Raw genomic sequence first — 13,018 nt, 5'->3', positions numbered from 1 at the left:
CCTGAGTGATTTGGAAATTCCAGAGACAGGTGCTTTTTTTGTTTGTTGTTGCTGTTGTTTTGCAGTTTCCCTGTGAAGAAAGAGAATCCTGAAAATGTGTGGAGCCTTGAAAGGATAGGAGAAACTGCATGCATGAAAGTGGCACTAGTTCTTAAACATCTTCAGTCTCCAAAAGCAACAGCAAGCCCTCAAGATTGCTTCTTGCTACCCTGCTTCAAAAACTCTAAAAGCTCTTTTTCTGGCCCAGTTCAAGCTGCCCTTTTCTTTATTCCATTTCAGCGCCGGCCCTCCGGGCAGAACACCCTTAGGCAGGCAGGTGTAATCTGCATTCCTAGTTTATCTCGGTTGCCCATTAATTAGCATTCATTATTTGTAGCTGAACCACCAAACAGGACAGCCTAGCTCATAACCATGTCATTTAGCATATTTCCCAGACTCACTAGGGAATATTTCGCTTTCTAGGTGGATGAAGAAGCCTCGCTGTGGTGTTCCTGATCATCCCCACCTAAGCCATAGACGAAGGAGCAAGCGATATGCACTAACTGGACAAAAGTGGAGGCAGAAGCATATCACATACAGGTGTGTATAATCCAGTATTTTAAAGTTCAATACATAGATATTCAACTGAGTTCTATAGGGTGCATGTTTGTATGTTATGTAGCAATCAATATCCCTAGGTAATTTTGACTTATTTAATAGCCTGCTGCATATAAATGCCCAGGATACACATTTTCAGTAAGGATAAGCAATTGGAGGCACCTAGTCCAAATCTCTTCCCTTCAGAGATACTGCCTACTCCCAAATTGCCCCAGAAGACATGTGACAGGAGTGGCAAGTCAAACCACTGTCTCCCAGCTTCTGTTTCCTATCTATAAAATGAAAATACAAACAATTATGGAAGCATTATATTATATTGTATTATATTAGTCACCATAGCATGGGTTTGAGTCCCACAAAAGATTCCTGCATTGCAGGGGGTTGGATTGGATGACCCTTGTGGGCCCTTCCAACTCTACCATTCTGTGATTCTAAGCATTCACACAAAAATGATATAACTCTTTAAAAATATTTATTTGTTTATACTTATAAAATTGTGCTGCCTCCACTGTCAGAGGCAGTATGCTTCTGAATTCTAGTTGTTGGAAGGGAGAGTGCTGTTGCACTCGGGTTCTGCTTGTGGGTTTCCCAGGGGCATCTGGTGGGCCACTGTGAGAACAAGGCTGTGTCACTAGATGGGCCACTGCCTGGTCCAAAAGGGCATTTATTATGTCTTATGCAAATATAGCACCACACGGGGCTTGATACTTTTATGTGTTATACATATTGTATACATAGAGATGTGGGCGGCAATGTGGTCTAAACCACGGAGCCTCTTGGGCTTGCCAATCAGAAGGTCGTGGTTCAGATCCCCACGACGGTGTGAGCTCCCGTTGCTCTGCCCCAACTCCTGCCAACCTAGCAGTTTGAAAGCATACCAGTGCAAGTAGATAAACAGGTACCACTGTGGCGGGAAGGTAAATGGCATTTCTGTGTGCTCTGGCTTCCGTCATAGTATTCTGTGCACCAGAAGCGGTTTAGTCATGCTGGTCACATGATCTGGAAAGCTGTCTGTGGACAAACACCAGCTCCCTTGGCCTGAAAGTGAGATGAGCACCGCAACCACATTGGCCTTTGATTGGACTTAACTGTCCAGGGGTCCTTTACCTTTACCTTTACCTTTACCCATTTATTTTTTTTGCTCACATTTTTTGGATATACTTAGTCAGACATTTTGTTAAAAAACAACACAATTAATGAGTGACTTGGACATAAGCGGGCATTCAATGCAGCAGGTAGTCTGACCCAGGCAAAGCTTGACTGTCAAATTCCATGTATAAAATTAGCTTAAAATGGATTTCTCCTTCATTGCTAACTGCAAAGGAATTTATAAGTAAAAAGACAACAGGGTATTTTCTTTCTTTCTTTCTTTCTTTCTTTCTTTCTTTAAAGCCCGTTAATCATTTATTTTTGCTATCTTTAATCTGATGTCTGACACACTTACTCCCTCTAAACTTAGCTGAAAAGGTGACTTTGTTAGTTATTTTATCTTAATTTATTCCAACCTTGCAAGATGGAAGTGATTGCAAAGTCTGCTTCAGGGAGAATGCTACATTTCAGTCTGCCTAAGTGATGAATTTCAATAGATAATGGTATTTTTAGCTTACTTTATTAAAAAAAAAAAAAGTAGGAGCCAAAAGTTCCATGTTAAAATTGGACTTAAATTAGGCTCTCCATTCCCCTGTATTCTTTGCTTAGTTATTGGTAGAATGTCCATGAATGCATTCCTTTGTGTGTGTTGCCCCTTTCATTGAAGTAAATGGGGAAATCCCTTTGAAGTCTGACAGCTCCATATGTACCTTTACAATTTGCCAATTCCTTCCTCGGCCTCCAAGCATGCAGCAATATGGCTTCGCCACGCTTCTCTCAAGCTTGCTGTGGCACAAGCAGAGAGTGTTGTTTGCCTGTTTGTTACCCTGGATTGGGATGAAAGTGGACAAATTGAACACTGTCCAAGAGCCAAAGATTCATACAGATTTTCTGTACTGGTGTTCTTAAAGCAACAGATTGAGATTTGGGATTCTTCAAGATTTGGGATTCTTTAGGACACCTGAAAGACTTTGTACACACCTCTAGTATGGACACAGCTATCAATCTAATGATAGCTGCTATAGTAACAAGATCCTTCTTTTAGAAAAGAAATAGATTGCTCCACCTCTCTTGGGTTGTGTTCAGGTTTAGAATCATAGTTTGGTGGCCAGGAACAAAATAGGACAGGGCCCCTGCACCTTTACACCTGCTGAAATTTAGCCTTCTATACAATTATCAAAAGCGCTGAACCCCTGCTTTCTTTTGCATCTGGCGACCCTAAACTCATCATGTGATAAGATAAGCCACTTAGTACAGATCAGAGAAGGACAAGCACTAGACTACAGTTTCATGCAAAAGTGCTTACTTACTGTTTGTAACGCGTTGGTGCTTCTGGAAATAGATGTCTGTGTTTGTTATTTATTTGTGCATGCTTTATGTTGTTTATGGGATGGCATTAAATGGTATCAGCCCACATGTGCAACTGGCTTCCACTCCATGTGCAACACAGGACTTCCATTCTATTTCCTTCCCTGTACTTCTAGCAAAAAGCGTGCTAGAATGTCCCTGTTTTCTGAGGAATGTTGGAGGCTATGTGTTCGTAAAGAAATTGCCATCTTGTATGCATTACCATAGTGTGATACAAGTTTTACAGAAATGTTTGTATTTAAAACTATTTGGAATTTTTAAATGCAGATTAGGGTTATTTGCATAAGTCAATTTGTATTGGAACATTTTAAAATTTTCTGATGCCCTAGATTTGAACATGATCTAATTTAGTACTATTTTTATTTTACTTGCATTTGGTAAACCAGAGATGGCTAAGCTCTAACTCTCTGGACCTTGCTCAACTATAGGTCCCAAAACTAAAGATAATAGCAATGAAAATAATTAATTACAACCTTGAGACTGCTAAACTTGCCTAATACTGCATTTACAGTCGGAAAAATAAAGCTCTGGACCCCACACCACCGTTTATATGGAGATAATCTTTTCCTTTTAGTTGCCTTGATAGGCAGCTATTGATTTAGTCCCCTGTTGATAATTCCTTGTACAATTTCAGGCTGCAGCTACTTTTTAACTAGAGACTGACAACTACTAATGTATAGCCATGCTTCCCTCTAGTGGTTGATGCTGGTGACTACAACAAATTTTTAAGTGCTGGTATTTTAAAGGTTTTCAGACTTTGCTTTGGTTTCTGTGTTTATTCTTTTAATTAGGAACTCTTGGGCATGCCATGGAACATTAAGTATTGCTGAGGATTCAAAGATATGGAGGTGTGACCATGTCTGTTGTTGGCTCTGCCTTTAGTGAGCAGAGTGTGTTCCAGAGATTATGCCTGTTGTCCATGAATGCATGGAGCTAACAAAGGCTGGAAGTCAACATGGTTCTACAGCAATCCTTCCATCAGCACAAACATTTCAGCTTGCCAGGTGGAACACTCTCTGGCCTCTTCCCCCTGCATGTTGTTCTGGTGGTTCTCCTGTCCTCCACAGAGCCAAATGGGGGGTACGGAGGGGGGAGGGAAGACTCAATGCACTAGCAGCACTTCTTGTGCTGACTGCTCCTAGTGCAACTGCTTAGTTTAATCCAGGCCAGAATATTTTAATAGGTAGTCTAAAATAAAATATTATAGAGTCAAATTGATCAATTGTAACTATTTTTAGTTACAATTAATTGCAATTTAAGGGCCATTACAGACCCAATCCTTTTCATTCAGGTCCAAAGAATGTTGGCCATATTGATAAAATAGGAGTTTCCACCCTGAAGGGTTATAAAGTTGGCTTATTGAACAAACCATGCTTTAAGGTTAAGCTGTATTGCAAAACTATGATTAAACAAACAAAAAAAAAAAGGAGTGAAAACCTCTGACCTCATGCCTATGTCATCTGAATGTCAGAAAACTCGTTCCTGTAAAGATGTCATCTATCCTTTCTTTCTTGTAATTCACTGTACCTTACTTTGCATGTGAGGTGATTTCCCAGTCTCCCTTTCCTGTCACCTAACATTGTTTTTTATCAACATTTATTAATTTTTGCCTTTCTGGTTTTCCTAAACCCTGATTCTTCTCTCTCTTACTCTTCTCGTGTTAGAATCTATCAACATTCTCATCCTTTACTGTCATTACTCTAATTCTGTGATATCCTGTGGTTAAATCATCTGTGCTAATCACAGTATTCTAGATGAAGGCAATCCATTGATTTTGTACAATGGTGTAACATTTCATATGCCTTTTCCACCCCGCACATTATCAATGGCAACATGCTTTTTAGACTATAGTCTGCTAACATTCCTGACCTGGTTTGAATAAAGACATTGGATTCTTATCTCATTATACATGACAAAGCCATTTTTCACCTTCTCACCCCTTGCTTTTTCCTGTTAGACCTATTGCAGTCGTTAAGAGTCGTCAACAGGCTCATCACAGCTATCTGCCAATCACCCATTCCCACCACCCTTCTGAGTAATACCCCTCCCCACCTTCTCACTATATAGAAAGGTCCGGTGACTTCTGTTTCAGTGTATCTGAAGAAGTGTGCATGCACACGAAAGCTCATACCTAAAACTAACTCAGTTGGTCTTTAAGGTGCTACTGGAAGGAATTTTTTTATTTTGTTTTGACCATGGCAGACCAACACGGCTACCTATCTGTAACTGATTCCTGAGTCAGTCACTTTTACCCATATAAGAAGCAAATGGTACTAGTAATAGATTCTGCAGTCGTTGTGGACAAAGTTGAGCATTCCGGTAGGATGGGATGCTAAGCAGTTACACTATAGAGACAGTTCTGTATTACATATGGGGATTATCTGGGATTAATTCCACCAAGTGACCACACTGACAAGCTGATTGGCTTTCTGTATAGCAGCTTGTGGAGTTTATCCCACTGCCAGGTTTGCTGCTGTGTAGGGTTTTGAATAGAGAGATGATGTATTGGGGCCTCTAAACTATAGCCAAATAGGTTCCTGTTTCTGGGCTGAGACAACATTGCGAGGAGAGGTTACACTGAATCAACCCGTCCAGTCTCCAGTATTCAGAAATGCTTTGCCAGTCTGGTAGCCGAAAGGGTTGAGCACAGCCTTCATAATTTGCATTCCAGATTCAGTGCAGAACTGTGATTAGGAAATAAAGGTATATTACTGTGTTCAGTTGCGAGTTCAGGAACCTGTCCAGTTGAGAGCTCAGGAACCTGTCATCTGACCAAGCCTTGAGTATTCATATTGAGAGGACAGTAAATGGCTCTTATCAGTGGTGGCCTTGTTGTTGTGGATTAGCTGTTGGAATGCAATACTTTTAAGTCATTATGTTTTCTGAATTTTGTTAACTCTCTAGTTATTATTATGTAGGAAATATTTGTAAACCTCATAATGTGTACCGTACCTGAAAGGACTCTCAAAAGATATCAAAGTGCTCAAAATGTAGTATTACGGTTGTGTCGATCTGAGTCCTGAAACATGTTTGTTAACATCAGAGAATATGAAATTCTCAGAATGAATCCTCCTAAATAAACCCCTTCTCATCTTCTTCACAGTGTTCACAACTACACCCCCAAGGTTGGAGAGCTTGACACAAGGAAAGCCATCCGGCAAGCATTTGATGTTTGGCAGAGGGTGACTCCGCTCACCTTTGAAGAAGTTCCTTACCATGAAATTAAAAGTGACAGAAAAGAGGCAGATATTATGATATTTTTTGCTTCTGGTTTCCATGGTGACAGCTCTCCTTTTGATGGGGAGGGTGGATTCCTAGCCCATGCCTATTTTCCTGGACCAGGGATAGGAGGCGATACTCATTTTGATTCAGATGAACCATGGACACTGGGAAATTCTAACCATGATGGTAAGATGACGTGGGGTTTTTATAACAGTATTTTTGATATGATATTTCATGAGGCAGTTGGCTTGCAGAAAGGAAGAGGTGTCATCACAGGACTTCCTGTAAGAATGTGGTCCAAAGTTTGGTGATACTGAGGTGGACAAAAATCCGTGCTCCGCCCAAGAACATGAGTTTGCCCTCCAAAAAATAATGCCAGTTTTGCTTATAAATCCAAAGCAATATGAACCGACAGATGAAATTTAAATGGCACTCTGATCTAGCTGCCTGAGAAACTAGAACAATTCTCAGGGAAAAGGGAAAAGGGAAAAGGGAAAAGAGAGAAAATTGGTGAAATTAAGTTTACACAAAAAGATTAATTATTGTAAGTACTAAGTAGATATTATATCAAATGTTTCAGATGCATTTGAGATCCAAACTGCACTCAGATCTGTGTAATTGACATTTGAACAGGATGTACATTTCTAACACCCTACATACAACAGTCCAAATAGAAGAATTAATTCCTGGATTTGGGGATCTGTGTCTATGCTAGTTGGACTTTAGGGATGTGCAATCTGTTCAAACATCATTCTTGTGCATCAATGTTCAGAAGACTCTTGGGATAAAACAACCCATTAGTTGGGGCAAAAAGGCCCATTGATGGTAGAAAAGACTGTTGTCCAATCTGGGTTCAAATAAATTTTAAGTGAGTGATTCTGTAGCCCAAGGTCTGATGATAGCATCTTTTGCAGAGACGATGCTGTGCAGTGATGCTTTTCCAGTAAAGTCCGTGCTATAAATACAATTATTATTTTTTAACAAGGCTTCACTGTGAAATGTTCTCCTCTAATTATGGTGATTATGTGGGAAATACAAATATTTTAAATCCCAGTATATTCTTCAAGTAGGTAATACCACAGTATGAAGCCACCCACCCTCTGAGGCTGTTACCCAGAGGCTGGGGGGAAATAACTGGATGTAGAGTGCTCAGCTGTGATGAGGGTACTTGGAGAAAATAGATACACTACTTGATTGTTTCAGGGATTTTGTTAAAACAATGGTTCTCAGAAGTCTCTCTCTCTATATATATTTGTACCGATTCTTCTGATTTTGTATTATTGTTCCCCACCACTGTATTTTTCTGGTTTCATGTTGTGTGATGAGGTTGCCTTACTCCACTGTAGAAATTACATAAATATAACATAAACATAGTATCTCCTCCATGAATGTGGGGCTGTGGTTGCTCCTAAAATTGGCTTCTGCATGGTTGGGACGCCACAGGACTCTCATTATATATACAATTGCTTAAGAAGCCACTGTGGGAGTCTTAGTGTCCTATGGAGTTGCAGTGCTAGTATGGGGACTTGCTATACATTTCAGTTGCTTCATGTAGGAAGCCTGATATAAGTGGAAAGGCAGTGGTATAGTTACTGCCCAAAACTGCTTTCAGGGCTCCTTGTGAATGCTGTAATATGGATATTAAGCATTTGTTGTTTATGTACTACTCACACTTCGTATCAGATCATTGTGAAGTTGCCATTTCTCAGCTACCTCGAGTTAATGAAACCATATCCTATTTTACCACCACATTGAGCCATTATCATTTAAAAAATATTTTGTATGCCCCAATCCTAAGCATCTTACTTTGGTGCCTCTCCCAGTAAGCAGGGAGCTCCTCATGTTTAATTATTGAAAATGAAAATGTATTTTTAAAGATTAGAGAGAAGGCAGAATAAATATGGAACAACTGCACAGCAAAATAAACTACAAATTCAGAGTTCTTAAGTGCATTGGTTAACTCCTATATGCCATCCTGGTTGAGACAGAGGTGGCACCCCCCACCCATGATAAAGTAGACTTTCAAAATCTGTATCCCAGGCAGGTGAACCCTTGTCCTCAGTTTCCTCAAATAATATCCTTTCAAAACTGGCAGTGAAGTCCCTTTCTCCCTTGCTTTGAAAATTATACTGATTACCAAATCATACTTCTTTAGCCCCCACCGCTTCCATCAGCTATACAGCCAAACATACAGGGAAGGGCTGTAGCTCAGTGGTAAAACAGCTCCAGGTTCTGCTGGTACAGACTCCTGCTGGAAATATTGGAGAGCAGTCAGTGAAGCCAAACTAGATGGAACAATGGTCTCACGCGGTATAATGCAGATTTTGATGGTCCTGGACCTAGATCCACAGCAGGCTGAATCCTGGGCATTGACATTTGCATTGATTTTATATAAATATATATATGCAGGCTGTTGTTGGTGTGGCAGGTATAGAGATTTATTTGATTAACCTGACTGCTGGTGACCTGAGATGAATTCTGGATCACTTAGTACTTTTGAAAGGTGGTGAAAAGCATGAAAAGCCCAGTGTGTAATTAGGGGCTCCAGGTGCTCTGCAACAAAATTGTTCTATTACACAAACCAGTCATTTAATGGATTATTAGCTTCTCATGAACAATTGGGTACAGAGAAATCCTGGGCCTCCGCAGCCTTCCTGTAACTCAAGATGGCTTTGCTTCACCCATAATGCCCCAAGGACTGTTGATTGGGGGTGGTATCTTAACTAAGGCTGTGTGAACCATTTACTCAGCACTCACTATGTTTCTGGTGCTAGGCTGTAATTCCATGTTCACATGGCATTATCCAAAATGCATTCGTATCCTGTGCTTTGCCATGAAATATTACTGTCTGGTGTGTTTTTTCTCAAATCAGCCTCTCTCCGTCTGGAATCCTTAAGTCATTCCTAATTCATCTCTAGCCAAGCTGTGAAACATCTTGGCATACAAATCTGAAACAAATGAAGCCATGAAGCTGTGCTAATGTGAACAGTTGGGGTGGCATTGGGGAAGGGGGAGAGCCGTGAAATGCACAATAGTGGTATGGGGGGGGGACACTCACTGCAGTCTGAGCCAGTAATGTCAGCACCCCCAAACTATACTTGGAGAAGTCCATTGATGTTAGGGAGTCTATTCTTAGTATGATTTCATTGGGTACCACACCACATGATTTAGATAAGGCTGTTCCACATTTTGCTGTCATACCCTAAATTCAGATAGCAACTGTACTTTATTCAAACATTATACTGCAAGAACTAAAAAAGACAGTCACTAGTGACAAAATAAATGCCTATGTCTTGACGCTATACTAAATTAGGAGCTTTTCTTCAGACCTTACCGCACCTTTCAGAGGACACATCAGTTTTTTTGCAGTTCCTAAACAATTTTGATTTCTCAGGTTGTTTTAAGATCTGCTCTTAGAACTCTCCTCTGTTGCCTTTCTGAAAATCAGGCAGCTATTACAACAGAAAAAAAATTGACTTAAGTGGATGAAACCATTTCAACATTCTATCCACTTTCTTTTATCTACTTTGCTATATTATCTGCTTTGCTATCCTATTAAAGGGGCTCATTTAATCTTTGCCATCGTATTAAAACTATCTCCCTTGTGTCATCCCTACTTGTTTAGACCCCGGTCACATGTTTGTTTCATTTCTCTTACTTTTCAATGTGCTGCTACACGGTTAGGACTGCCTTTCACTTATTTTCAACTTACAGAACTGAAATAAATGAAGTGTGTCTCATTAATAATATTGTTGCCATGCTGGCAAAGCTTAATTCTCAGTTTAATAACAAAGTAGGGCAGTTATAGACAGATTAGGATCAGCCACATTTTACTTTAAATAATCATGGTTTTGTTGTCATTACTCTCAACCACACATGTGATTAATTTATGGCCTACTTGTTTAATAACCTTGTCTTTATTTATCAGATTACTCCTGTTTTGACCGCTAACCACCCCTCACTCTTTGAGGACATCCATTTTCATGTTGATAAGAATCAGTCCTCCCGATTTCCTAAATGAAACTGTTGTACTGTTTGTAACTGTTTATTTGATTTTATTTGCTCTGATCCCTAGACTCCAAATTGATTTTTTAAAGGCACAATTTTGTACTGAAAAACAGAATTCCAAAATCCATAGCCACAAAACTTTTAATACCCTTTGCCTCAGTCCTTTGCTTCATGAGATGTCATTGAGCAACAAAGCCATTTGATGCAAGAAAGGGCATGTCTAGGATGCATTTTTGCCTCCCTTATTTTGATGCTGTTCTGACTCTCATTAGTTTCTAGTCATTACTTTCCCTAAACTCCAAAAGCCCAGTGCTACATATTTTACTTTTAAGATGCTGATCAGGGACTTCTTCACAAACAGTTAATTGAATCTGGGGCACATGTCTTTAGACTGAGGTTTTATATTCTCTCTCTCTCTCTCTCTCTCTCTCTCTCTCTCTCTCTCTGACTTCTCAAAATATATTCTCTCAATTTTGCAGAGTGATTCAGTCATTGTCTCTTTTGCTGGTTTAATTACACATTGTCAACAGTCTTTTGCAAACTCCTATCACATTATATTTAGCGGACAACAAAGAATCTGTTGGTGCCTTAAAAGATGAATGTGTCTGTTGTACCATAAATATGAACCAGGGACTTCCTGGTCATACTCTTACCAATTGCAATGCACCAGCTACTGCATCTGATGTTCATCTAATTAGACCAGGTGCATTGCAAGACTTATTTTTAAAAGTATTCCTGCTGAGCCTCTATAGTTGTTGGATAAACTGCTTTATCTTCTTCTTTAGAATTTTGTTAAGCTTGTTTGTTAATGTTGTTAACAGCCTATGGATGTTGACACTGATGCTTGTAACATCTTGTCTCTGTAGGAAATGACCTCTTTCTCGTTGCGGTGCATGAACTGGGCCATGCCCTAGGCCTTGAGCACTCCAATGACCCCAGCGCCATCATGGCTCCTTTTTATCAATATATGGAAACGCACAACTTTAAGTTACCACAGGATGACCTTCAAGGAATCCAGAAGATCTATGGTAAGATGGAACCTGGTTTATTAATTGCCATTGGCAGGATGCCAATTCCTCATCGCCTCCCATAAGCTCAGGCAACTTAAGTTACTGAAATATACAGATGTATATATTTATCTGGGATGTGTGAGCATGTGGTGACTGTGCCCATGTTTTTGTTTTTTAAATAAAGCTTATAGCAAGGGAAAGCGCCCTTAAAATAACTCCCACTTATTTTTCATTACCAATCAATTGTTCATGTAAATAAACCTCTTCAGGAAAATGATCAAGGTCTGGGTTTGACACACTGCAGTAAAAACAAAGTTGACTTCCAAAGCTGAAAGGCAGTCACCGAAAACTGCCTCTTCCCATGTCTTGCATCTTGGTAACTGATAAACAGGGCACTCTTAGAATACTGTCATCAGGGAACCTTGAGGCCTTTCCAGATGTTCACTGTGAGCAATGAACAGGTCACAGAGCAGGTGAGCAGGATGCATATGAAGTGACTTTCCCTTGTAATTGCATGGGGAAATTGCATTCCCCCCCTACTGTAATATGCTGCTGACTGGTAATATTCCATTTCCATCCTGCGCAACTGTTGTGAGTATAACCAACCAGTAGAATAGTTGCTCAAGTCTGATAAATATTTCAGTGTTCAATCTTCCTCTTTTACTCCCCCCCTTCCCCCAAACTGTCAGCATTTTAAGAAGTATTTCAGACTGCAATATCAATACGGAAAGGAATTCTTAGCCAGATTTTAAAATGAAATCATTTACATAGTGCCAATTCCAGCGATGCTGCCCTTTCTCCCACAGCAACACTCTGCCACTGTTTGATTCTTTGCCTCCTTTTTCTGTTTCCATGTAGTTCTATGGACTCCCCCTTTCCAGTACTGGAACACACATCTTTACTGACAACCACCCCCTTAAATTAACAATGAAGAGAAGAGCAGCAAAACACACACAAACACACACACACGAGCCATGAAAAGAGCTCTCCCTTTCAGTGTTATCCTACTTGCAGCAAGGCCACACCCTTCCAATGGGATATTGTGGTGCTGGTACCATGTAACAGTGTTCCAAAAAACAAACAAAAAAACAAAAAAACTAACTTGTGAGGGTTTCTAATACCTCAGTGATTATGACATGAGAAGCAGCATAAAAATGAGAACTCAGTCAAGATGAAGAGTGTTCCACTGTCAGGATGTCACCACCGAGAAGGTTTTCCCCCTGGCAGCCAGTTCTGCTGTCTTTTGGATGTTGAAGAATAAGGAAAACGAATAATAGATTACAGCCAACATGTGGAGACAGGCAGTCCTTCAGGTACCCTAGCCCCAAGTTGTGAAGAGCTTTAAAAACCCAAACTGGCACTTTGACGTAGGAGTTAGTGCAGTTGAACCACCAACATATGACCTTAATGCCTAGTCTCAGTTAGCTCAAGAGTACCAGGGGCTAGCTAGATTGCCAATGCAGTCAATGTCTGAGCAATCGTCAGAGGCGGACGCATGTATGAGATACTTCAGTGGCCTAATGAGGATACTAGAATGCAGGAAAATAAATTGGTAAGAATTTACCATGTGTGAATCAGCCCTCTTTATCATGCTGCCAAGTTGCCGGGGTGCAGAGTGGGGAGAGACTTATGATACACCCAGTGCAGTTGTGTGGTTAAATGGTCACCTGTATCCAACCAGATACACTACTCCTTTTGCAAAGGGCCCAACACTTTTTTCTTTG

The 13,018-nt window shown here is 40.3% G+C and overlaps 1 protein-coding gene across 2 annotated transcripts in view; it reads left to right on the top strand.

Annotated features, from left to right (window-relative positions):
- MMP24 (matrix metallopeptidase 24) overlaps positions 1–13,018 on the top strand; it is a 34,243-nt gene that overhangs the window by 14,514 nt on the left and 6,711 nt on the right. For both annotated transcript variants that reach the window (XM_081864762.1, XM_081864763.1), the window contains exons 3-5: positions 463–579; positions 6,158–6,462; positions 11,151–11,312. In XM_081864762.1, coding sequence (XP_081720888.1) covers positions 463–579; positions 6,158–6,462; positions 11,151–11,312 — 584 coding nt within the window. The remainder of the gene's footprint in view (positions 1–462; positions 580–6,157; positions 6,463–11,150; positions 11,313–13,018) is intronic.

This window comes from Podarcis erhardii (assembly GCF_964252035.2).
Source record: "Podarcis erhardii genome assembly, chromosome: 6".
NCBI classification, from domain to species: Eukaryota; Metazoa; Chordata; class Lepidosauria; order Squamata; family Lacertidae; genus Podarcis; species Podarcis erhardii.
The sequence above is the reverse complement of the archived record's forward strand: the minus strand, read 5'-3'. Positions and strand labels throughout refer to the sequence as shown.